Genomic DNA, 27,657 nt, shown 5'->3' on the forward strand with positions numbered 1-27,657 from the left:
CTTTTTTCTTTTTTTTCCTAAGTGGTGGCATAACACTTGTGCAAAAAATTCCTTCTCGCTTCAGATAAAGACGGCAAGATTGTAGAAAATGGGAGATATTAGAAGGGGATAACCTAGTTGGGAAACTTGCTGTCTGTTAAACTTACAAAGCATTCAAAAATAAACTTGCTGCATGTGTTTCCATGTTGCTTGCTCCCTGTGTGATAACCCTCAAAAGTTGTGCTTCTACCTGGGCAAAGTTGTAGAAGAATGAAATTAACCAACTTTGGCTCTTAATGAGTTACTTACCTTGAAAGTGAAAAAAATTGTGAGAAACCTTACTCAGTGAAACAATGAAAATAATCATATTACCTATTGCTTTTTAGCTACAGCCTGCTAAATCTTCTGGGTTTCTCAGTGTGACACAATGGTTGCCTTCACGCATGAATGACTTCTGTAGATATACAATTCCTGGGTGCTGTAAAGTTACAATAATGAAAAATAAGTTGAATGCTGGTATGATTGCACCCTTTTGAGGTTGGCTGTAAAGCGGAACGAAAATACGTGTGCACAGAGAGCCATTGTGGGATTGGTTTTTGTGCCCTGTATTGTTTGGAATATGAAGTAAGTGCAGACCATACATCTGATCTGCAAGACTTCTTACCTTAAAGTGGTTTAGTTTTCATAGTTGGCACAGTTCACTGCAAGGAGCACATGTGCAGTGTCTTAGATACCTCAACACGTTAGCTTCTGCCAAATTTCACTCATGTTTCCAAATGTAATATTATGCTTATGTCCTATCCTCTCTTTGGCACTGAATTCAAACAGCACCTGTTAATGTTAAGAATAAATGAAGTTACTGTAATGTTGAGGATAAAGAGGTTTTGGTGAAAGAAAATTGGATATGAGATTTAGATTTCCTGCCTAATTAAATATTTCAAGTTGAGGTGTTCCACTTCAGTTTTATTTAGAAGTCAGAAAGCAATATTATAATGTTAGCACATGCCCTTTTACGAAAATCTTCTTTCATGAGCTGGTATTTACTGATACTCAGTTCAAATGCTTTTAAGTAATAACCTGAAATATGCTGGAACATCACTTTTTTGCTGGGAGATAAGTGTTTTTTCCGGGAGCTTGTATTTCCTCTGCATGTTGGCTGATTCTCACATACATTTAAATCAGCTTTAACAGAGTTGTGTAGCTTACTGGTATTCCTCTTCAGTTTGACAGCTGAAGAATAGCAGCCGTAAGTAGGAACATTAGGCTAAGGCTTATGTTACGTAGCCAACAATCATTTGTTCTGGTACTCTGCAGTAGAAAGGTAAAGATTTCTTGCTGCTTCAACCAGTGAGCATTACTGAGTTTGAGTTCAGTACTGCTTTTGGACAGCATTGAAACTACTAAAAGCAATGAACATCTGTTCTGTGAATGTTACTGCTATGGGCAATGTAGGGTAATGTTATAGATGCATAATTGTTTTTCTAACACTGTAGCTGTCTTTTCAGAATATTGTTTCAAAATAATGTGTTTTCTTTAAGATTGAAGAATATCTAGGGGGAAAAAAAAAATCTGTCCTGGACTCTGACAATTTCTCTGAAGAGTGGTAGATAAAGGACCGTGATTATTTAAGCACTGTTCTGATTCTAATGGGAAGAAAGAAGTGTGGGGCAAAGGCAGTGATAGTACGCTTATTAGGATGTAGGCAAGGAGGTGACTGGGAAGAGGAATCCTCTGTATTGCTGCTCAAAAGGTACAGTGTGCAGCTCCTTGTATGGGAAGGGAGGAGCAGCTGGTTGTCAAGGACCAAGAGATCCAAAGGCATCGTAAAGAAGTTGGGCAGTGTCTGCCTTGCACTGAGAAATGTGATTAACACGACAGGTTCTCTGACAGATTAATTGTGGAGGAAGTTGTCTGGGGAGAACTGAAATAATGGGTGAGAGCCGGTTGTGTTCCTTGATATGACAGTTCAATACCTACCTTCATCTCTTCATAACCATAATGAAAATCTGAACCATAATGAAACTGTCAGAAAAGGAGTAAGAGAACAGTGATTTTAGTTGAAGAACATTGTTTTAGAAGTTCTTGTGAATGTGCATTGCTTTCATTGGACTCAGTGGAGTAGAAGAAACCTGTCTCTCCCAAATTTTGAGTGATGATAGAAGTACCCTTCTTGTCTTTATCGAAAACTAGGCTTACTCCAGTTTTATTTACTTGTGCCTGGTTGTCTTGTTCAAATGTCAGTCCTAACTTAGAAGCTACAGAGGCATCCTCCCCAATAAATCATTACTTGAAAGTAACACAGCAGTAGGATTTTTTTTGAAAATTGAAACGGATCGTTCTAGAGAGATACTATTTTAAGACTATTTTAATGGAATAGCTTCCTCTTCCCATTTTTTCAGTTGCTCACTCCCTAGAGACAATAGCAAATAAAAGTATTGTATTAGTTGATCTGTTGGGGACAGAAAAAATAAGAAGGTAATGAATTCTAGTTTGATCTGAGGGAAGTAAAAAACCTTGTTTTTTATTAACCATGTTGTTGAGTTCAATGAAAAGCTAAAAAAGCATTAATGATAATTATTATTGTAATTATTCATTAATAATATTTTTGTGCACAAAAATAAGTTTAATTTAGAAAGGCTTAATTATTTGTGCCTTGTTTTCCTGGATCAACACTAGTGCTTCCACCTTTTTATATGTGTTTTGGATGCAGATTGTGAAACAATTTGTTCAAGACTGTTTTTTCTACACCATCATCTTGCTTAAGATTAATTCTTCTGACATACAGTCACTAGCTAAAACTATGATTATATCAGTTACAAAAACGTAAAGTAAATTTTTCATTGCTTGCAATGTCTGAATATATATTGTCAACTTTTAAAAAAAAATTGTGTTATTGTTAAATTTCACTGGAAAGTTTTATTAGTATTATTACTTTATTACTATTAGTTTTCAAGTAAATTATTGGAAACTCTTAAACTTGTAATTTTAAAAAGCACATTACTTTCTGTCTTGAATAATACAATTCATACCATAATTTCATTACCATTTCTAAAATTCCTCTTATGTCCTTTCTTGATTTTCTGTGAATGATGCCATTATTCTGTCTCTTACTTGAGTTCATAAACAGGAAAATATTTTCCAAATTCAGCATCATGTCAAGGCTATATTTAAGTCTTAGTCATTTCAAATCCTGTAATAATAGCTATAAGATATATTCTTTCTTATGGATTTAAACATTGAAAGTATTTTGGATGGCATAATCTCTTTTGTCAATTACTGCAGCATTCTTCTCTCTTGTAATACCTAGCATCTAGTCATGCTTCTCTGCAACACAGTTCTGCTGCAAAGATTTTACAAGGCTGTTGCTTATACCATGTCATTCTTCTTTTTCTTTTCTTCTGCAGGATTTCTCTTTCTTACCAAGTTATATACAGGGTACCAGACCTCCCTTCAAAGTCCTTTCATTGTCTACTGCTATCCTGCCTGTCATTAACTCACCAGCAACATGTTGATATATAGGGGTCCACCTCCAATCAGCCCTTAATGACTGCCTTTAAATCTTCACGTGAATGTCTTGAAGCTTTCTGTCATGCTGCCCTGAGGGGGACGTTCCTGAGATGTAAATAAAATGAATGCATTTCTTCTGATAGTCCTTAATTTTTTTTTTCCCCTTTTTACATGTAAAAAGACCTTGATGAAGGCAAGGCAGCTACTGTTCTTAAACCAGAAGGCAAGCTTGACTCCAGCGTAACGGTGGTCTTGTGTTCTGCAGTGGAGTGCTGAGGGAAGGTCTCTGCGTCTTTCCAAAGCATCTGTTTTGTATGGCGGTCCCAAAATCGTGTCACATAACTGGATGGTTGCTTTCTAAGCACTCAGAGCATGCAGGTATTTTGGATTGCAAGTAACATTGCACTGTAACTTTTAGGATATGTACTTTAATTTCGTAGTTCCAGTTAAAGCTGATAGCTTTTCAAAGGTGGGCAGTATGTAGTTTGTTAGCCTGGAATTAGATCTTAATCACAAGTAAAATTCTGAAGGAGTTGTCTTGAAACTGTTGACCAAACGCACAATCTTTTTACAATGTGTCCAACCCAAATCTTTCATAGTCAAGGGATCTGAAGTCACAGGCTGCAGTGTTAGTTACAGACGCTAAGGGATTAAGAATCTGAATGTTTTCTTACATAGAACGTAATTACTTTAGCAGTACAACTCCCGAGTCTAAATTAAATTGCTCTTTTCAAATAGTTAAGCTGATCAGGTATGGAGAAAAAACATGAAGGTATGATCGTACTAGAAACTATGATTATATAAGGTCCAAGAAACAAAATGGGAACCAAACCCAGGAATTTTCTAATTTGTTTTCTAACAGTCATATAAACAATTAGCTGGTTCTTAATTATTTTTAGTGTGCATAAACTTCTACCAATTTATATAGGAATTGGTCACAAATTTAATATAGGGAAGTGTGTAGGACAGATGAAAGAAGATGCATCTAAAGGCAGAAGTAATCATGTTTTTGTGCCTCTCTAAATGTATTTGCAAAGACAAGACGTCCCAGTTCAAAACAAAATAAGAACGCGTGCAAGTGCATGTGCAGACTTCTTTTGTGTCATGATGTCTGTATATTAATAGAATTCAGAGAAAAGAAGGCAAACTTAATTTGCTAATTCCAGTGAATAGTTGTATTCAGCTTCCTATTGAGTAATCGCAGAAGGCATTTTTCATTTTAATGAGCATTCTGAATCCTTTCTTGTTTTTCTCTGTTCTCCATTAGATATTTGCTGTCTTAAATGTGTTTCTTAGCACTTTCATCAATATTGTATTTATTTCTAGATCAATTAAGAAGTGATTGTAGTGTGTAACTTGTAATGACTAGCTTAAGGAGGTGTTGCATTTGAAGGCTTTATTATGTGATGGAGAGTTGTGGTTTAATGTGTGAACTTATCAACATCTTTGCTAAAAGGGAAAAATCTTCTGTAGCAGAAACATCTTATAGAAAGTATCAAATGGTAGCTCTAGGGTTTTAAGTTAGTTAGCCATTATGTGTGTCAAAACTTAATTTGTTTCAAAATAGCAATTTCCTTGTTATGCCATGAATAAAAAGTACTCTGGAAAGATAGCTTTTTGTAATAAATGATCTTGGTTGTTGCATTATAGAGTGTTCACAAGCTGCAGGTGGGGACCTCGTGTTTTCTTTGCCATATTCAACAGACGTGCCAGGGAAAACAGACTTATATACATCTGTTCTTAAACACAATATCAAAATATTATTTTATTATATGTTTATTTCATAGCTGATGACTGATTGTGACAACCTATATGATGTTATTCAAAATACAGTTTTTCTGATTGTGATTACTTTCATATGCAGTTTGGAATTACTGCACTTGGCACTGTTATGCCATCTCTCATCCTGCTGTAAATCGTTTTGTTTCACTTTCAGCTGGAATAAGCATAGAAAAATGTTGTGTGTATGCATATGTATTAGGCTTTACAAACACTGTTTTCTTTTAACATATATTACTATGAAAGCGTATTTTTGAATTGCACTATGAAGAAAAGGCCCACTTCTGAGGTTTGGGTGACAAGAAATAGCTTGGCTTAAAAAAATTAGAGACCAGGAGGATAACTCTGCAGTAGGGTGGTGAAGCTGTGGGTTCTTTCTTTTTCCCTAATCAAGAAAGACAAAAGTGATACAGCATCTTGTAATCAGAAGTGGAGCATGTGTCCCTGTTCCATCACCCAGTGCAAGTCATATGATGTGATGGGTGTTGAATTTTGTGACCCAGTTATTGTGTATGGGCAGTGGTTGGGCCCTGACTCCTACATACTTGCTGAGATGCTGGGAAGTTCCTCAGCTTCTGTACAGACAGAAAAGAAATAGAAAAATCCACAGCCTGTTTCTAAAATCCTGAGCAAAATTATTTCCCCCCAAAATTTTGTGAATGCTTGAACATTTGCTTCTTTTCTGGGACTGATGTAACTCTAAATCTCCTGGGATATTTAGCCAGTGTAATGAAAAGAGAGGTAACAAGAAACATCAGAAATATGAAATGGCTTCCCCATTAAAAGAAAAAAAAAGTAAATAAACTAATTTTTGTTTGGAAAAGAGATGCTTGAAGGAAGACATGAAAGATAATTATAAATAGTGGGAGGAAATAAATAGGAAATTATTTATTCACTACTTCTGAGAATTTGGGGTACCAAACACAATGCGAAAAAGTGCTTTACACCTGGCATAAGTTATAGAACTTATTTTCACAAGATATTGTGAAGAGTCAAAATAAAAAAATGGGCTCAACAAGGAACTTTACAAATCCACCGGTATTACTGGTAATAGTCCAGAGTCAGTCTGATTCAAACAGATGCTGTGCTGCTGGTCACTGGGGGAGGAAATAATTTTTACTTGTGTTATCTTCAGTGTGTGTTAGATATTCTGTCCTGGCTTTCCTGAAGATAGGATTCTATACTACACGAACCTTTACTCTGGCTAAGTATTGAAGGGTTTGGGGTTTTTCTTAGTTACTGTTATCTCCTATGTGAAGTTGGCTGAAGAGCGGGAAGGTGGTGTCAGACCTTTGTGGAAGTGGAAGTGTCAGACCAGTGGAAGAATGTGGGTTAGGGGGCTTGGGTCATCAAACAGTTTTAGATTATCATGGCTTTCTTTCATGTGGAGGACACAAAGCTAACTTTCAGGCTGTGTGCATGTTATTCACAGGTGGATCAGAAAGCAGCAAAACAGGGACAGAGTAGTGGTGGCATTACATATACATTCTGGATTGATAGAAGCCTAAGATAAGTGACTGAAAATAAGTTCTAAATATCTATAATTTTATACTAAACTAGAAGTCGGGTACTTTCCCAGGTGTTTTACTTCTCTTGACCTCCTTTCCATAAAGTATCACGTCAAAGTATTATAAGAATTCCACAGTTGACATGGAATGGATGAGTCTGTTATCCCTGGGTTGCAATTTGTCCTGGTGGGACCGAAGAGGTGGCTGTAGAGCGTGCAAGCTGGTTACAAGGTTTTGCTCAGCCTTCCTACCGTACACACCCTGTGCTGGGAATTGGGACAGGCGAGTTCTCGGGGAAGACCAGTAATCGTTGTTGCATTAGTTGCGGTTCAGACTTGATGATGGCTAATGAGTGCTGCCTAAACAGACAGTGTGGGTGTCTTACACTCACTAAAATAATATTTTAAGTATTGTTATAAGAAATTTTCATTCCTACAGGCCAATTATAGCACCACTGATTTGTGACAAATGAACTTGTCCTGAATGACAACTGAGTTTCTCTACACAACCAAATACAACTACGTAGATGAAAAGGTTTAGGAAGTGTGGAGAAGTCTGGTGGGATCACTGGGTGAGGTGTACCTTTTTAAGATCTCAGCAGAACATTTTGTGGTGCTTCTATCAACTATTAAAGCAAAGCTTGTTATGTCATTACTTGAATTACGTGAAATACAGTAGACTGGGACAGCTGCTTCTAGGGTACTAAGCAAAATTATAGCCCCCAAAATACTGGAATATGCCTATGTGTTAAAGACAAATTGAGCCAAGGTGTATTTTAATACCTGGCATAGCAGTGAGAAGGAAGAAGGGAGAGTAGAAACTCCTTTTAAATAATTAATATTTGGATCTATTTTATAGGGGCGATTGTTCAGCATGTAAAATGTATATTTGTTTTTGAGGGTACTTGAGATTGTCCTACAATTAAAAACATCGTGTTGACAGAAAATCTAGTTGTTCTTACTGAGTAGCCTGTCCTCAGTGCAATGTAGGAATCTCTTTTTGCAGCTGGATTCTGAACTTCCTGATTCTGCAGAAGGGTTGCCTTGGTGGGGAGACGCTCGATTCATAATAAATTGACCATCAGTACTGGATTCAGTTCTGCTTCCATTCTACGGTATCTTCAAAATGAAATAAAAATGCAGTGGAGCATATGAATGTGGCTGAAGGTAGCAGCAAAAAGGCTTACAGTGATTCTGTTCATGTCAGATATTTTCTGATAACTGTAAAACCTATTTTATTTTTTCTGGGGCAAAGTGGCAAGATACTTGTCCTTTTTTCTATGATTTTAGGGAATTGTTTTATACCGTGCTTAGGAAAAAGGCAATACATGACACAATTATTTTAGGAATTGTTTGTCAGTGGATTTGTAGACTTTTCTGTCCCATATTTATATAAGTAGTCTGATCCCATCTTTAGGTTGTAAACTGATCTCTCTACTTATGAAACTAGAAGTAATGCCTTTTTTTTTTCCCCACTGTTAAGTGTGAAAACATTTTCAGAAGGTGGATAATTTCACTGTTCTCAGAGAGGCTGACAAATTTTTTTTTTACTTAGCGTCAGCAATTGACTGGGAGTCAAAATGTTTTCACATGCATCTTTAAAGCCAGGAGTGAACAAGTATCTTTCCTTCCTTTTTAGAGAATTCAGGTCTCTGCTGTCTGGAATTAAAATATGGAAATTCTAGGTTGAATGGAAACTCAGAGCAGGTCATGATTTTGTCTCTCCATTACACTCTGATAATTTAAAAAGTACAAATAAAGTATTTCTTGTTCAGATCATGTGAACTTGCTGAACACAATAAGCCATTTTGGTCCTTTGGTCCTACCAGAAGGTGCACAGTAGGGTATTCCAAAAGCACTTATAACCAGGGTACTTCTTAGTTTTACTTCTTTGAAGTTTCTGCTGTGAATTCCCATCCTGTGATGGGAATGGGGACTGCAATAGGATTCCTTGGGGAGGCTCTGCTTCTCGGTGTTCGTTACACAGTTCCATCTGGTGAATTAAAGAGCTTTTGAAATAATAGCATAGAGCTCTGAAATACATGCAGTTTCTTAATGTTTTCCTACATGGTGTTTCCTTCGATGTGTAAATCCAGTGTTGCTCCCTCAGGTCATCATTAACTTGTTTGTGTATTTGGATTAACTAACTTGGCAGCCTCCCAGGGCCTTACTGCGGACTAATAAAACAGCAAGTTTCACCTTGGGTTTTTTTTGTCCTTTCATAACTTTACATGTGACTTTCTGTGACTTTCTTTTTGCTGATTGTCCATGACTTGTTTTTTTTCTGATCTGGTCTTTTAAAGAAGACATGTAGTTTCTTGCAAGTGGGGAGAACATCACATGCTGACAAATAAGACAGCGCATTTGTGGCACATAAAGAAATCTGGATATAGATCTTCCTCTCCCTCTGGTGTTAGGCTGATTTGTGTATTATCTCCTGGAAACACAGGAAAAAAATTTGCACTTTATCCTTCAGTTTTGAAAGATTCTCCTTTCTAGTGCAAGGAGAGCTGTGGAGACCAAGGGATTTACACTAAACGAGTTTTGGAATATCTGTGTGGTGTTTAGCAGTGGGCCAGGGAAATTTTGTCTTTTTATGTTTCAGGTTACACCGTATTTCACTCTTTCTGCTAAGCTAGTTTTGCGTCCGTGGCCCGCCAAGTATCAATGGGCTTAGAAGGTCTTTAAGGATACACAGCAGAGCCAGTAATGCCGGTTTTCCTGCGGTCCAGGTGTAGTGCCCTCTTGCTGCTGGTCTCCCTAGGTGGTGGCAAATGGCTGCTGCCAGTTACTGTAAGCTCCGGTGGGAAAGATTTGCACAGTGTTTCAGAAAGCTCCCTTTCATTCAGCTAATGAACCATGTAGGCGTTGATGATTTGTCATGATAAAGTACGTACTTTTTGTATGAAGACTGCGGGGAAACTGTATTTCTTTACAACCAAATTTGAAAGAATATGACTAAAATTGCTGTCAGGTGCACTAAAATTGGCCAGTTTTAAGATTTGCACTTGTAGCTTAATTCAGTTCTTTTTGTATAAATGTTTTGATGGTCCTACATGACACAATATGGTCTTTGAACAGGTGCCTCAATCTCAGTTATTGTTGAAGTTGTAAGGCTTATAGCTATTGCAAAAAGTTGCGGGAAAGGGAACGTCACGTATCGTTAAGGCAGTGGATAACTGGAACAGAGAATTGCATCGTGTTCTTGCCTCTGCAACTGAGTTGTTCCAGTGAGTTTAATCACACTTTAAATTACCTAGAAACACTAATTAAACTTTTCAAGAGATGCTGCTAAATAGACATACCTGAGTTTGTGTTTGGACTCTGGCTTGCAAAAGTCCTCTCTGTCTGTTCAGCAAGGGTTTAAGTTAGTTGTAACTGTGCTGTTGCGCATATAAGTCTTCATTAAAATGCCCTTAAATATTAGAGCATCTCAAAAAGGGCAGTACAGATTAATCAGAACTCCTGACCTAAGCCCATTTGTGCCTTCTCTTTGAACTTGAGGATTAAGTAGAGTGATGCTCTCTTGCATTAATATTTTGAAAAGGTATGAAATCTGTAAAACAACAGTATAGTGCAGAGAACTTATTTAAACCAAATTGTTTTGTAATAACCAGATTTGACAACAATTTATGTAAGAATCTGGAAATTTGTTTTCAAGTAAATTCTAATTTTATTTGCCCTTTTACTGCTAAGAATAATGGGAAACTGTTACATTTTTAATATAATAACGTTTTTGCTCTTCATTTCTGTGCAAGTAGCCAGTAAGTCATTGCTGAATTCAAAGTATAAAGAATGTCATAAATAATTTTGTATCTCAACTAAAATTCTGGTATGCATTCCTGTGGGAACACTTATCTAGTGTATATGCAAATAGTTTCATGAAAAAAGTGAAATACTAATCTCCATGATAATTTAAAAGAATACATCCAATTTACTATCTTTTGAGAGTAGAACAAGCAGATCTTCCTGTCATGCTTACTTTTTAATTTGTATACAGGAAAATGAAAACAAGCATTCCCATGTTGAAGTTCCTATTTGGTCACTTGGATTTTAGGCTAGTCATTGAACTGAACTGGTTAAGTGATTTAAAATCAAGGAAATATTCTCTGCATATGTAAAAAGGCTGTTAGTAATCCAGTGTGATGCTCCAGAAAACTCTGTCCATTGGAGCCTATTTTAATTTATTGTATTGTTAGGCTTTGAAATTTAGACAATTATATTGTATGAATATTTTTATAGATTCTTCCTTTTTGTCAGTTTGGGCCATGACTAGGTATTTGTAGTAATAGGTGTCTTTTGAAATGCATTTACTTTTAGTTATGTTTTTAAAGTGAGAATTAACTTCTATAATGTTGCAATATCTTGTGGTATATTGAGCAGGTGCCGTGGAAATGCAGAAGAAGGAAAAGATCATCCTGTCTTCAGAGCAGTGTTTGGGGGGGTTTGCAGCAAATAAGGCAAATACGTCAGACAGTAAGGACAAAGTGAATACTGAGTGAGCGTGATTTGTCCTGTACAATGAGTGAGATGGGGTATATTTTGGGGAGTGGGAAGGGAGGGAGAATGATTTCTTATGACTGTAAAATACGGGCTTGGATATATGGGGTAACTCCAATGCTAACAGAGAACATAGGTTGTTTCAAGATGTACTTGCTAGATTTTTATAGGAGGAACAATGTTCTACTTCCAAGCTAGACTTTATGGTGAGACTATTGGATATTGCAGGTGTCTTTAGCAGAGTTTGGAAGTAACCTTATAGCAAATTCACTGATCATACTTGTTTGCACTGTGTTTTCAGGGCTTCCTTTAGCTCTCAGTGAGGGCCGGGACAATTTTTTTCCCGCCATTAGCTTCATACTCTTCTCTTGCACACATAAAGACTTTGTTTTGCAGATTGTCTTAAACCCACAGGCAGGGGTAGGTTTATTTGGGGTTGAAAGATGAGACAAAAACAATTAAATATGTGTAGCTGCTTACCACAGGCAGATCTTGCTTACCTTGATTCAGTGAAGAGGGTGAAGAATTGTTGCTGGCCTTCGGTGTCCTGCTAAGCCACTTTCATGAAGTGGCTGGTTACGAATAGCAGGGTGACTGCTTTCTGGTGTTGTCAGGTACAAGAGATGGTGGTTGGGCTGGTCATTACTGGCGTTTGGCTTCAGAAATCAAGCTGACCAGCTGATGCTGGGGGGTTGTCAAACTCCTTGGGTCTCAATAGCAAAGGGAGAAGAGTTGGTGGCTAGCTCAAACTCAACCCATCTCCTCCCCCCAGTGTTGAACAGCATGTTTTGGTGCTTTTGATGGTTATGAAGAACTTACTGAGTGCCTAGTTGGTGTGTTTTATTCTTTTATTCAGAGTTAAATTTACAACTAAAGGCTTTGTTATTTCTATAGGCTTTTTTATTTTTCCTCTTTTTTTTAAGTTCCCCCTCATGCAGCAGTGGTATATTTTTCAAATACCTGTGCCTTTTCACATTGGTAACTATTGCACAAGCACCCGTGATGTTACTAATAACTTTGATCTTTGACATACTGTAGATACTACGGTTTTTGTACTAAAAGTGACAAGAGTTATCACAGGGTGTTTAGTGAGTTAGATATTCTGCAAACCCTGTTGTTACTGTTCCCTGTGACTGTGGGGAGGTTAGAGGCTGGGCCATGCCCAGTGTGGTTATTCTATATTATTCGAGCATATCAGTACACAAGAGGTTTTTTGAATAATCACCTATCAACACTGTATTTTTTACATTGCTTGCTAAGCTAGAACTCCTAGTTCTGATTTTTTTTCAGTAGTTTGTAGTTCATAAGGGCCTGAAGGGGTTTTGCATGTGGCCAGAAGAGGAGGGAGAAGATTAATAACTCTTGTTCATCCTCTTTTGTGTCAACATGTGTGATATATATTCAACACAGAAGCACACTCTGCTGATCTTCAAAATGCACTATTTGATTATTTACATATACTTACCTGTACATTTCATGTATGATTAACCCTTGGTTTTTTGTTTTTTTGAAATTGGTTATTATCATTTATCTGTTCGTTTTTGTGTACATTCTCTACTTGAAATAGTGGGATGTGGCACTTAGTTATTACTTCAGTAAGCTGCGATTGTATCTACAAGCTGAGAAATTATGAGTCTCTCTTACTCCTACTTGTTTTCACACTAGAAAATGGTGTGAAAACAGTTTTCTTTCTTCCTCTCTGCTGCCATACTTTCTCAGCTAGGGGCAGGGCAGAGGCAATGGCATTGTAGCAGAAACTTCAATGACCAGAGGAGCTGACCTTGAAGAAGTACAGCCTTGGGCTTCAAGAAAGTCTTGAGTAACAACATATTTAAAACTGAGTTATTTCAAAAGAACATGATTTTTTTAAAACCTATGCTTGACGTTTAAATGAAGAGAAATTTCCCTTTGAAAAAATTAATTTAAATCTCTAAAGTTTTGGTCAAAACGTTAGCCAGTAAAAATCCTACATATACCTTTTATCTGATCAGCACTAATCAAACTCATTAGTCCATTTGCCTAACAGACTACCAGATGTGTGTTGTCATTGTATTCTCTGTGTTCGGTTGTTTTTTCCATTGAGCTGTTGGATGCAAGAATTTAGTCCGCACTGAAAAATGCTTCCAGAGTCCTTATGTACTTTTGTACTTCCATTTCCTTGCCACTCCCTTGCTGATGATGGGTATATTACTTTTAGTTGAAAGGTGGTGTTTTGTTTTGTTTCAAACTGGTGGGTTACATAATGATGAAATATCTTTTGGTATCCACTTAATAACTTTTAGGGAATTAACTTCTAGGTCCTAATGTTTGTTTAAACTAGTTTATAATGTTATGAGTAACAATCACAATATTCGTGAAAATTAAGTTACATGTCAAAACCCTCTTAGTATGCTTTAATCATACCACCATACCTGAAATGAGCTGTGACAGTGATATTTTGGCAAATAATATACCATGAAAAATAGTTATACTGTAATATTTTCCACAAATCTGAAGCCTACCGATGAGTGAGAGAAGAGTCGTTATGAAACTATATGAAATTTAGACTACATAATTATATTGCTATACTGTAAAAGCTGACAGTGGTGTGAAATTTGGGAGCAAGTATTTCTGCTGCTTTTGCCCTGCTTTTTATCTTTATGGCTTTTCTTCCTCTCCTCCTTCACCACCCTACTTGAAGGTCACAGCAGATGCAATGGGAAAATTCTGAGCATCATTATTCTCTATCATGAGGCCAAATTTCCAGATTTTGTAGAACAGACTATTGCATTTAGACTGACTTTGTCATTGATGAGTAGATTCTGCTGCATATCAATTCTGTTTTTAAGCACAAAGCTTAAAAACAGAATTGATATACAGCAGAATCTACTCATATGAAGATTGTCAAATTAGAAGTTACATAGACCAGATGGCTAATTGGTTGCTGGAATATGATGATGCTAAGTTTTATGTTTCTGATTAAGCTGAGAGTTGTGTGGGAAATGCTAATACAGTCATCAGTAAGGAGCGGAAGAAATTTGCTTTGAGAAGAAACCCAGAATGTTGTCACTTTTCCCCTGGGAAAATGAAACCATGTATCAAGGTCCAAAGTGCTGGTCTGGGAACCTGGAAGGTTGAGAATCTTGATCAAAATAGCAGAAGGGGATGTGAAGTGGGAAACTGGAGTGCTTACCTGGAACTCAAACCACTGGAAAATGGCAATATGTGATTTCCTATATTCACAACAAATTGCATCTGACATCTTAGACATCTTTCCTCTTCAAACTGGCATATGCTTTCTAGTGAGAAGTTTTCACAGATTAACTTCTTTCAATGGGAACAAATTTCTTGGACTTTTTTTACTAGACTGTTACAGACAAAAGTAAAGACTGGCTCAGTCTTGGACATTTATAGTGGGTTTTATTCCATTTTCAGTAAACAGTTTTTACAAAAAAAAGGAACATGTAATAATCTCACATGGATGAGTTTATTTTCACTGAAAGAGAACACGTTATCTCCAAGATTAGGGTGTGCTAGTTCAATTGCAAACCAGGCAATTCACTATGTATGTGTACTTTGAAGAGAAGTGACTTAGAAATTCACTGTAGCAAGATCTTTTAAATATCCAATCCATTTTATTCCATGACTTTTCCCTTAACCTAGAAAATGTAACTGGTATAACTGGATGAATCTGGTATAAGGAATGTGTTCTGATGAAGCACGCTATGAAACCTTGTGTTTTGTCCCCTTTGACTTTTTTGTGGTCTACTTTCATTTTGGGTAAATATTGCCTTTGTAGTAAGGAACCAGGCCACAAAATCTGTGAAATACTTGTCATTTATCTTCATTAGAAAAGCAGAAAAATAAGTGCTTTATTAATAAATATTCTGGATTGAAATTTTTAAAAACCACCTTCATAAAAAGATTGATTGACAAAATACAACACTTCCATATTCTGCAGCAATAAATTGCAAACATTTGTTTTAATTTGCACTTCTTCACGTTCCTAACTTTCTTAAAATTATCAAAATCCAGTTCCTTATTTCTTGTAATTCTAGATAAGATATGTGTTCAACTGAACTTAAAGATAGGAAGAACACCACTTCACTGTTAGGAAATTCAGTGGGTTTTCATACCTGTTGTGTCATTGTTTATAGATCATGTAATTTCACTTATTAAACAGTTTGCAGACAATTATTTCAGCTTTATGTTTATGTAATGTGAAAATGATCACTTTTACGAGGAGGGGAAATAAAGCTAACTTTAAACGATTTTTTGAATCTATATCGTTCACATATAATTAGAGCATTATATATCTTAAAGTTTCATATTAGATTCTTCCTGTATATTTGCTTTTTAAGCAACCAGATGCAGACCTGTGTGTGGCACGAGATGAAGATTGCTGCTTTCTTATTACCAAAGACAAGATGAAATCCATGTTGACTTATTCGGAAAGTGCAGGAGCTCCCTCTCCTGGCTTAGAGCGCTTTAAATTGAAAGTTAATGGTAATGTTCTCAATTCATCACATTAAAAAATATCTTATTTTGAACACTTACATGCAGAAATGTTTTTCTGGTATCTTGGCAGTCATGGTAAAATTTCGTTCGACCCTCAGATGCCCATTTGGATTCTGCTCTGAGTGCAGTATCTATGTTTCTGTAGCCTTGCTCTGTACCATCACAGACAGCAGATTTCCTCTCCATCAAAGTGGTATTGCTGGTATGGTCATGACAGCAATGGTTAATGTAGGTGTAAGTTGCAATTCCAATATGTCTCTTCGTTTTAAGTCCCACCTGAGCTTTTCACATCTGTTAATAGTAATGTGAGTCCTTGATGGTGACTTGGTACAAAGCCCTATAAATCATCATACGTTTAGAAAGGGGAACTGGGGTCTTTTAAGAACTTTGAAAGGACTTTACAGTTGATGTGTTTATTGTGACCCCTTTCCTCCCCTCCCTTCCCATCCATCTAGGGAGCGGTAGGAGAGAGGAGGCTTCCTTGCTGTTTTGTTTATTCAGTCAGTCTTTCATAGCCTCTTCAATGTTGCAAACCCTCAGGAAAATGTTATAGTTCTGTAGATATTTTAATTTGGTAGGGCAGCACCTGAGTCTTTCATGGAACATCATTCCCAAGGGTAGGAACCTGACTGGAAAAGGTAGCACTGGGGCCAGATCTCTTGCCTTAGCTGTTGGAGGGGGGGGGGAACCAGTGAATTTCCTAATTCTGAGAATGCAGGATGATTAAAAAAAAAAAAGTATTCAACTGACCTCTCTGTGTTGTGCCTTTAAATCATCTGTCAAAATAGGAGCTGCCAGATGAGCCCTAGCCACTGTTCTGTTCCTTATCTTACCATTTCAGTGGTACTAATAATGCAAGGAGCACACATCAATATGAGCACACATGAATAGACCAATTACTTTGCAGTGACTATAATTTTTGTACAATATATGTGGTTCCTCAAGTAGCTGCACTTAGCTGAATTCAGTTACCTGCCATCCCTCTATCTTTTGGACTTCCTAAGTATTTTAGCTTTTGAACTCAGAGGGAAGATTGAACTGCCTCTGGTTACACCTTCTCACAGGAGCGTAAGGGAGTATACAACATGCACATAAACAGTGAATGTTCCTGTTTTAAGTTCTCTGGTGCTATTAGGGAATCTTCAATACCACCATCTCAAAGAAACATTTTTACTGTAGAATATTTTTCCATTCCTTCATCAAAATTCTGTATGCACAGTATTTTAATTTACAAAGCATCAGGTTTTTTTAAATGTTTCTATGCTTCTATTTAGCTACACTTGCTGGAGCAGGTATGCTTACTGATTTGTATAGCATCACCTTTGTCATTGACTAATAAACTGCAAGATATGTAGTTGGAGAGGCCACTATGAATAACAAAAAATGTCAAAGGTTCACTATCAAACCGCTTAGCTCTGATTTATACAGTTTCAGACAAAATAAGAAAAAATACTTTATTTGTAGCAAATGCCAAAATAGAATCAATGCAGTATTGTTCACCTAGTTAAAATTGCAAAATCCAGGAAATGCAAACATTAAGTTTCCAACAGCAACATTAACTTGGACAACTTGGACTCTTTGCATATCCTGTGTTTTCCTGGTATACATTAAGACATAAAGTAATGTATTAAGCTGTGAATTGAACAAGAAAAACAGAAAAAATTCTTCATGTAGGTAGCACTGCCAAGTTAACCATTTGTGTTTATTGACCTTTTATAATTTTAAATTATTTTTTTCATAAAGATTGAATATGATTTTTTTTGGCCAAATGAAGTGAAATCTGAGAGCTTGTCTTCACTGCAGTGTGAACTTGACATACAGTTTACCCCTTGCCTTGAATCTGACTCTTCTTCATCCATCAGTATCTCAGATTTGAATTAAGTGGCTTTTAAACTTGAAAATACAGCTTGAGTCTCAGAGGCTGGCACTCTGATTGCAGTGGGAATGTAACGTAGGCTATATAGGTTGGCAAGACAAAACTTACAATTATTTCTAATTGATCTATTTTCTGCTAACTAAATTCATACATAACTAAAATGTGCAGAGTGACTGTACTCATGGAGCAAATCAAGCTTAAAGTGTTGCAGTAAAGATGAATACTAACCGAATCTCTTTTGAATTATTATGCATAACTTTGGAAACTATATATATGATTGGTTCCAAAATTTTTAGGGAGTATTCCAGATGTTACTGAGCGTTGATTACATGTAACTCAGAACACAGGAAAGTCCTGCTCTGAGGGTGGTTCCAGCCTGGAGACAGTACAGAGCTGCAGGCAGAAAAATCTCCCCATCTGATCTGTTCCTATCTGCGACTGCTTACATGTGTCATAAACTTAAGGTTTCTTGCCTCTGTGAACTAGACTAATCCCTGTTCTAGAAGAAAGGGAAAAGCATTAAAGGAGATATTTGGAGAGTAGTAAAGCGAGGATTTGTTGGTCAAGAATAGATTTGGAAAGTGAATCTAGGTTTGGAAAGCAATGGTGTGAAAAATAGAGAGGGTCATTAGGGCTGCAGCAGTGGTGGGACAGGAGTGGAAATGGAGACAGGAGAAAGCGAAAACTGTAAGGGAAGTAAAAGCAAAGTGTCAGGAGGTGGGAGTGTTTGTAAAGAGAGGGGTGAAAGCAAGTTTTGTTAGTGGAGGATCATGAATTCATGACAAGAATAGTGAGGACATAGCAGTGTCACCCAGGGAGAGGGTAAGATGGATATAGATGTGAAGCAAGAAACTGCAAGGTGGAATTGGGACAGCAAGGTCTGAGAGGGGAGAGCTTCACTCCTAGAAAGAAGGGTATGGAGAAAATGAAGATAATGAAAATAAAACTGGAAGGAAGCGTGCCCTGGGTGACAAATCACACAGCAGGCTGGATGCAATGGTGCTCCCAGAGCTTGCCGAGGAGGAAGAGGAGGAGGGGAGGGTGCGAGGCACGAGGAGAGCTTTGTGGTGGCACTTGGGAGTTAGATGGAATCAGAGAATTCAAGCATGAAGAATGGCCACAGGGACCTAACAGGGAGGAACAGAAAACTGCAGGGAGTTTCTGGTGTGCTTGATGTACCAGCAGTGCAGAGGCTCTGGAACGTGTCACTGCCTGGCTATTCAGCTTCACCTTTGTTCTCTTCTACAAAGTTAGCATCCCAGAGAAATTTGGCTTGCAAAGTTTGTAAACTTCTGGAAATCAAACACACATATTTCCTCTGACTAGCTTTCTGTCCATGTGTGGTACTTTGTTTTTACTGTGCACATGTACATGTAAGGAAGTTTTTTGTTACTTGCACTCAAGATGCAACTAATAAATTACCACTTAATAAATCAAAACTTTTTCCAAAATTGAGCTAAAGGCATATACTTTTCAGATTGCTCATATTAAATTTTAAAACCTCACATTAAAGAAAGCAACCCGAAACTGATTAAAATGAAAATTATTGTAGTGAGGGTTTTTTTTATAAAAACATATGTTAAGAAAGTGGCGTTTATTCTGCCTTTTTTTCTCGGAAAAAAAGAATACATACTGTTTAATTATTCATTCATCTTTTCCCTTTACCCATCTTCTCCATCAAAAACATAAATCATCACACTTTGACCCAAGTGGGTTATGGAAAGTTATGCTGCACAAAGGAGAAGTGTTCAGAAGATTAGTTAATCTGAAAGAGAAAGGGTGGTCAAAACTTCTGTCTTCTGTAATAAAATGTGGAAGCACTGTAAAACATCTGTGCCTTATTTGCCTCTAGAGGTGTATAAAATTTTGAGTCTGAAATAACATTCTAACATTCTGGGGGATGTTTCTGACTTTGAAATAATAGTATTTGAATATGTATTTCTGAGGATGATTTTTGGACATGGCTATTTAACAGACCTCAGAATTGGTACATGCATGTTTTGTTGAGCCACAGGACTAAAGTAAATTATGCTGTTGACACAAATACTTGACTAAACTATTTAAATTAATCAATTAAATATTTACGATTTTATTAAGCATGGCCTTAATCCTGGGTTTATTTCTATCAGAGATTTTCTGTCAGCTTTTGTAGATGAGGGATCAAACTGCATTATAACACTAAAATATGGAGTATATTTCTAAAACTGGAGCTGCAGAGCCCTTTGGTGCAAAGCATGTGTAATTGTTAGGCGGCGTTGAGGTTATCAGATGACTCATTGGAGCAGGTTTTGCTGACCTTTCTCATTTATAGAAAATGTTAAAAGTTGTCAATTTTTTCAGTATTTTGGGGAAACAGTAAAGTTTATCATTTACTTTAGTTACTTTTTTCAAACAGACTGTCAAGAAACCATGCCAGAACAAAACTGTTTGTGCAGGTTATTAATGGAGAGGCTGTGGTACCTGCTGACAGGTATTTTCCAAGAAAAGGAATGGTTTGCAGCTAGGGGAAAAGTGTTAAAAGTGTGCCCAAACCAGTAACTCAAACCGAAAGAGCAACCTTTGATCTGAGACATAGTTTAGGTCACATAATGAACAGCTTTATTAAACTAGTTTATTAAACTAATATTATTCTGTCAGTTGGTACATTTTATTTGCAGAAAATTGGATCTGTCTGAGGGTATCTGACATCGACTACAGTGATGCTGTTTTAAATTAAACTGGTAGCTTTAGTGTATGTATTTAAAGGAATGTTTTCATGCATTTAAAGGAATGTGCTCAATTCCAAGACTGACATTTAAAATCTGAGTCTGGACAGAGCTCATGTAGGGATTTTTGTGTTAAAGAGAGGCAAGGTGCAGGTTGCAAACAGTCTTGCCGCTGTTGCAATGTTGCTGCTTATTGAACATATTTCACTTGTAGCATGGCTATGTTTTAAGGCAGCAAGGATCTAAAACTTTTAATGTACAATAGATTATAATTAATATATACATTAATAAGTATTACCTACAATATATTTTATATTTTAATAGAGTCTATATTTTATTTGTATTTTTTGTTCTCTGTTAGATTGACTCATTATTGAAAGAATGTACTTCGTGGTTGTATTTAGAGAGGATTCAGATAAAGGTGGTATCTAGATAAACAGGTTTTGTGTTATGGTCCCCATCTGGGTGAAGGAATATCATAGCGGAAAACAGTCTGGAAGAAGAAAATTGGGATACCAATTTCAGTGTTGCTATTGGAGTGTCTAGGTAGTGTGTCTAGTGAGATTTTTTTCAGTTGATGCAGGATTAAGCTCTTCAGGAGGAGGAACCTATTTATTGCTGAAGTGGTGAAGGAAGCAAATCTTATGCTGTGCTCTCTTTTCCCTCTCCTGCCTGTCTTCTGAGCCCTTTGAACAAATTCAGTCAAACATGACAGAAGAGAAAAGGTCTCAATATATGAGTTTCTAGCATGTTTTTGGAAATGGGTGGTGAGGTAGTGATTGGAGTTGTGTGTCTTCTGTTAATGACCCAGTGACGGAAGGGTCTAGCAGGAGCTCGTCCTTGAAGAGGAAGAGAATAAAATTGTAAAGGCCCAACCATGTAGTGTAGACACCACAGTCAGGAAGGCCACTGGAAATCAGCCTTGCTTTGTTCTGGTGTTGGTCAAACTGTTCGTTACAGCGAAACGTGAGCACGCTCGGAAATAACCAGGATCCATCTCTAATGTCTTAATGTTTTTCAGCACATGACTTCTTCAGTACTCTTTTTTAATAGTAGTTGTAGGTTTTATCATTTAGATCATCATTTTTTTGTCCATTTGTAAAAATTTTCCTGTAAGTAGAAGAAACCAGAGACATCTCTTTTTCTGAGTCTTTGGGGCTTCACAGTTAAATTTGAGCCATGCAAGTGCATGGCACACTACAAGATATAATGAGTTCAGTGGTATGGCTTTTCCAAACTAAATATTTATTAAAGATGTCCCCACAAATGCATGTTGAAAGTCAAGCAGTTTTACATTCTCAATGGATGCTTAAGCAGGTCTAAATTCACAGCTGCTATTCTCAAAGCCTTTTAACAAAGTGTGGTTGTTTCTAACATCCCTGTGGTGTAAGCTATACATAAACTAAACAAAATGGAGAACACTGATAGAACATTATACAGAAAAACATTATGCAGAAGCCTTAAATTCTTCTGATGGCTGAAGTTTGATATGATGGCAAGATGAGGAAAAAGTCAGTCAAGGCAGCTGTTATCCTTTTCAGTTTGGGACAGTCCATGTTCTCTGACATTTGGTAGCTGCCGTAGATACTCCTATTTTTTTTATTGGACTCCATACCCAGAGTTTTTTTCCACTCTTTTCGTTTCCATTATACCTACAGCTGAGTGAGTAAGAGGCAGCTTCTTGCTTCTGCAGTGCCTCTGAAGTTCCATCACGTTTGTGTGTCATGTCCTCTATGCAGTAATTCCAGTTTAAGATTTTTTGTGGGTTCCTGTGGACAATGTGCATGTACCGCCTACAAGCGTGGCTGACCAGCTTTGGAAGCCCATCAGGAACTGCCAGCAGGTTCCAGTAGCCTGTCGGAGACCCTGTGATTGAGGAGGTGGAAACGTCCTTAGAAGAGATTAAGGATTCAATAGATCTCATTACATTACAACTTCCAAGAGAGTAGACCACCGTTTTCAATTCAGATTTTGTCTACCAAAACAGATTTACTTCTCCCAGTCTAGAAAACCTCCTTTGGCAATTTCCTGTGCTGACTAGGTTTTGGAGACTTGTATACATGTCCCTAGTCGTTCAATTACTTGAGGCCTCATGATGAATACAAGACTGAATGGCTGTCAAATTTCCTGTCTCCACATGAAATCTCTATCTGGTAGTTCAAATACCATTTGCAGGCATGCTGATTTAGTTTTGGAAATCAAGGTTACGGTCTTCATAACCGTAGCATCCTTTAGAAAAACAGGTTGAGTGTTTCTTGTATCAAACAACCTGGTTTTATGTGTCGTCATCGTCCCCCCATTTGTAACATTGCTAGGTTCATACTTTTTATGTTTTTACCTGTTTTAAATCAGTCAAAAGTCTTCAGCCTGCTTTTTAAATGTGAAGAAAATCAATTTATATTCATGAAAGTGCCAAAAATATTAAGTAACTTGTAAAATAACCTTTCAGAAATAACTGTTATGCAGTTTATTGAGGTTTGGGTGGGAAGTCAAAGGTAGAACCAAGACTTCATGCATGCTGTCTCCAAATGCATGATGCTTGCCATGAAGACAAATTTGAATCGGTTTTCCTACCTCATCTTTTGTAGAAAAATGAACTTGACTAAAATAAAATGTATGCATGACTAAACGGAGTCACTTCCATTCAAAAGCAATAGAGGATGCTAGAAAGAAGCTACTAAAGCTAAAATTATGCGAAGGCTGTTCATCTTGGCACTCCTCGACTGCCTCCCACCCTCTTGTTTTACCTGACTGCTTCTGTCCATTGTTACTGGTCCTCCTGTATTGACAACACAGGTGACAGGGAGCAAGATTTATCCCTTCCTCCCTTGGTAAGGGGCCTGGCTTATTTGTGGGATATGCAGAAAAACAGTTCCCTTGGAGAGCTGTAATTCTAGGATTTTGCAGTTTTGGAAGTTGTTCCCAGGAGGCTTCTGCCCCGCTCCTGGCTATTTATAACTGGGGGATTTGGCACCCCAATGAGTTATGTCACCTTAATGAACTTGGCGGTGAAGCTAACTAGAACTGCGTCTGGCTTGGTGAATGTGCTTGTATAGTGTGCAGGAGCCATCGAAGGGCGGGGAGGCATTTCTGTTCCTCCTACAGACATCTAGTTTTATTTTTTTTGTATCTGTCGTTCAACCGGAAAGCCCTAGAAATAGAAACGTCTTTCATTATGCAAGTAAATACAGGAAGAGAGAATTAAAATTATGTAATTTACTATGAAGTTTTAGTTAGCTATTCAATTTCATATTTACGCGACTAAAAGCAGAAGTGGTTAAAGGGCGTTCGTGCCTCTCGAGGAGCTCCTTTCCGGGGCTTGCGAGGCCTGTGAGGCGCGGGGGGCAGGTTCGGCCCTGCTGAGGCGAGGCGAGGCGAGGCGAGGCGCGGCGCGGCGCCCGCGCGGCCGCTAGGTGTCAGGCGCAGCGCGGGAGCGGCGCGGGGCGCTCGGGGCCGGCTGGAAACTCCGCGGCGTGGCCCGGGGCTGCGCGGCTTTCCCTGTTTCCACATGGTGGGTGCCAGCAAAACCCGATACAGTGTGATATATAGAAGCAAGGTACAACTGGAATAATGAAATTTCAAAAATAAGCCCTTTTTAAAGGCTGGTTGTAACAGTCCTGCCGGGTATTGTAAATGCCTCAGGTGCACTTGATACTGCTGTTACGTTCCTGGCATTGGTTTCTCGTTTTTATGGAAAGATGGATTGAACTTCAATTTAAGAATATTCGGTAATCCCTCTCAGGACATACTGTAACAGCTGGTATTTCTGTGTTGCAGCAAATCGATTCCATACAGCAGGCAGCAATGCCTATGGCTGGGCTCCGGCAAAAACTTCCAAAGCATTTTAACTAAAGCGAGCCAAAGAAAATAACATCATCACTGCAAAAATGTAGCTTAATTTGCAAGTTAGGAAAAAAAAAAAAATCCCCGTTCCATTCCAGCAAAATATTAAGCATTTTACTGGTAAGGATTTCATCAGGTCATTTATTTTTCATTAATATATATTTAGGATCTGGGGGGAATAACTTTATGCCGTGTATAAGTTTCTTAAATAATAAGGAGCTTGAATTTTTTTCTTATTGAATGATTTACCATGAAATAAAGAAAAATAAAGAAACTGGTCGAGTTTAAGTACATGACATGTATGTAGATCAACAAGACTTTCCGCGTTTTGCAGTGAACTTCTTTAAGGAACCTGAATTTCTGATTGATAATAATGCAACTATGAGTGCATTATTATCCTAATGAGAATGCCTTGCATGTTTGGGTTGGTTGTTTTGGGGTTTTTTTATTTTAATAGATGAAAGTACTTTAAGCTGCATATAAATCAAAGATGTTCCATCGATAGTAAATAATTTTGTTTTAACCAGTTTCTTACACGTGTGAAAAATAAAAATGCCTTCATCCTTCGTACAGCTGTAGTGGTGTGCTCACGCTGGGGACTGTAAGTGAGCTTAGAACATGACTTCTCCTTTATGGTGCTTGTATGTGTTAAAAAGAAAACAAGCAGAATTAATGCAAAGTGAATATGTTCCTTCTTAATTGGTACAGTGTGTCCTTGGCTATGATGCGTTTTTTGGGTTTGTTTTTTTTTTTTTTTTTTTCCCCTTTTAAACTGCACCCTGGCTAGCTTTGCATATAGATGTTTTACAACTTTGTCATCATAAGATGAGCTTTCACTCTGAAATACTTAACTTCCTTATCTCTGCTTTAAATTTTAAGTTAATGAACTGTGTGTTGATTTGATGAATGTCAAAATGTTTTTTGGAAGCTGATGCTTTTTTAGTGAAAACTTACTTTTTTTTCTTCACCACAAACTTTTATAACTAAAAAAAACCCCCAAACTCTAAAACAAGCTTAATAGATAGGGTTTTAAGTTTTATTTGGTCCTTTTCATCCTAGAAGAAGTTATCCAGGGCTGTAACTTCTGCTGTTTGCCTTCTTAAAAAAACAAAAAACAAAAAAAACCCCCACCAAAACAAAAACAAAAAAACCCCCACACGAGATTCACTGAAGTTTGAAAGCTGACATGCAAAAATCTTTCTTTGGGTAAACGCTTAGGGGAGAAAAAAAAAAGAACTTTAAAAAGTTGCCAGACTATTTAAACTATAGACTTATGCCTAGAGATGAGTTAACAATTAGCTTATCTAATAATTGATTTAAAACTTACGAAACAAAATCTTGTGGATGGCCCTTAATATGTTGCAATACTTTTAGCAATGTGGGGATTTTTTTTTTTTTGGTGAAAAACAAAATTTTGAACAGCATACAGTGTTTACAGCACCTGTACATTACTCTTCCACAAGACTGTTGCCAAGTACAAATGTGTCCAAAATATGCACTTTCAGAGCCAAGATGACTTCAAAAGTCATTCTGATTAATATGAATGTGTTTAAAAAAAAAAAAACCAACACAACAAAAACCAAACCAGCAACAGCAAAATGTTCTTCTATTTGTTTATTTTGTTATGCTAAAGCAGAACTATGCTGCTTTCTTTCTTCAAGGATCCTTTTTGTTTACTGAGATCTGGAGAAAACCGTTGTTTTCTGTTAGCTTCTACTTCCCCCTCTCCCTTCCTTCTCACACATCAGCCCCTGCCCTGCTATTAGTAAACGTTTGTAGTCTTAACTCTGAATTTCTTCTCACAAGTTTGTGTTCCAGTTTCATATTTTAATATACCTGAAGTTAAATACGTTCACTTATATTTGAAATTGGTTTTTACTTTTGTTACATTTGCTCTGAATTTTCCTCAAGAACTGGTTAAAAGACCGACCCAAAATTTAGTATAAGCAGGCCTGTGCAATTATTAAAAAATGTCTTAAAAAAATACTGACTTTGTAGTAATGAATTACAGAAAATTCCTTACATGGTCTGCATGATAATGGCTCCATCAACTCCACAAATCAAACTGCTGTGTACCTTAGAGAAGTGTTTGCCCCAGTCCTGCCTTTTAAAACTTCAGTTAAAATTTAGATTATCTTTCCAGATTACAAATAAAAATTGTATGTCAGATCTTAAATGAACTGAAAACAATTGAAAGGAGGTTAAGTAGAAACGCTGAATAAATTACCATGCTAATAAGCAATTTTTTTTTTCTAGGATAAGTAGTAGCAAAATGTGAGTGACTTAAATTATTCACTGTTTTAATAAAATAACCCTAGACTTTATTTCCAAAATACCTGACGCGCTAGAGTTAGAGTATAATTTACATGAGAGAAATGTGTTAAATTATTTTTACAGCAGAATAGGATTATAGGCTAGACTGAAGAAAACAAAATTTGTTTCACCTGGGGAAAAAAACTTAACAGTCATAAATAAATGCAAAGCACTTTGTTTTGAGAGTCTTAAATCAAAAGCTTGTTTTTTGATAATGATTGGATTTGGCTAGCTGCAGTAATTTAGAGTTTAACAATGTTCTTAATTGTAAAATTCTGTTTCTGTTCTTTCTAGGAGAAACTGGGAGATAGCATAAATCTTTGTAGACAACTCGGCTGCAAGCAGTTAAACTGAAATTAACTTCTGCCTTCTGGCTGCTTAGTGCTAGTCTGACGTTCCTGCGTGATACTCTGCAGACTAAATCATGCCAGCGTTATCAACTGGATCTGGAAGTGACACAGGTACGCAGGCCAAGGAGGACTGCATGTTTCCTCCAGATCTTATTTGTTAAGTCTACGGTCTCTTATTTCAAGAAATCATCAAATAAGATAATTAATTATGGTCTGAACAGATGCTTACTTTAAAACTTTAAACATAACCTTTTCTCCCTGAAGTTAATTTAGATATATGAGGCACCACAGTAAAATAAATTAATTTTTAAAAGTCCCACCACCTTCTTCCCCTCTATCCCCAACCCCCAAAAAAGAACAACTCCAAACAGATATTATATATGGATCTGAAGAATTTGGATTCACCTCTGAGCATGGTTCCTCCAATGTTAACTTGAAAAAGGAGGAGGAAAAAAGAAAGATGATATCATACATGCCTTAATATTTGCAGCAGTCTAGACTATCCCCTCTGTGAGTTACAGTTATCAGTGGAGCTATTTCTGAACACAGAGTCTTTAGTTTTGACACTTCTTTAACAAATTAGGAGAAGAAAAATATTGTCTCAAGTTCTCTTCCTTCCCTTGCCTTCCACATCAGAGTCCAGTTCCTATCACTGACTGCAGGCAGTGGGAGTGCAGATATGTAGCTTTCCATAGCTTTCACCTTCTTCGTCGCAATATCAGGCTATATTCAAAGGTTAAATCTCATCTTGCTGTTATGCATACATTCTCTCTGTCTGACAATATCTTTGTCCCTGTTTTA

At 37.1% G+C, this 27,657-nt stretch overlaps 1 protein-coding gene across 4 annotated transcripts in view; it reads left to right on the plus strand.

The window, feature by feature from the left end:
• Positions 1–27,657, plus strand: part of MPP7 (MAGUK p55 scaffold protein 7) — a 160,941-nt gene that overhangs the window by 17,097 nt on the left and 116,187 nt on the right. For 2 of the 4 annotated variants that reach the window (XM_075492579.1, XM_075492582.1), the window contains exon 2: positions 26,801–26,967. In XM_075492579.1, the coding sequence (XP_075348694.1) occupies positions 26,931–26,967 (37 nt within the window). In that variant the 5' untranslated portion in view covers positions 26,801–26,930. Of the gene's footprint in view, positions 1–9,643; positions 9,662–24,127; positions 24,314–26,800; positions 26,968–27,657 lie in introns of those variants that run through there. The other 2 variants (XM_075492580.1, XM_075492581.1) reach the window with 2 other exon arrangements.

This window comes from Mycteria americana, chromosome 2, assembly GCF_035582795.1.
Source record: "Mycteria americana isolate JAX WOST 10 ecotype Jacksonville Zoo and Gardens chromosome 2, USCA_MyAme_1.0, whole genome shotgun sequence".
In the NCBI taxonomy this organism is placed as follows: domain Eukaryota; kingdom Metazoa; phylum Chordata; class Aves; order Ciconiiformes; family Ciconiidae; genus Mycteria; species Mycteria americana.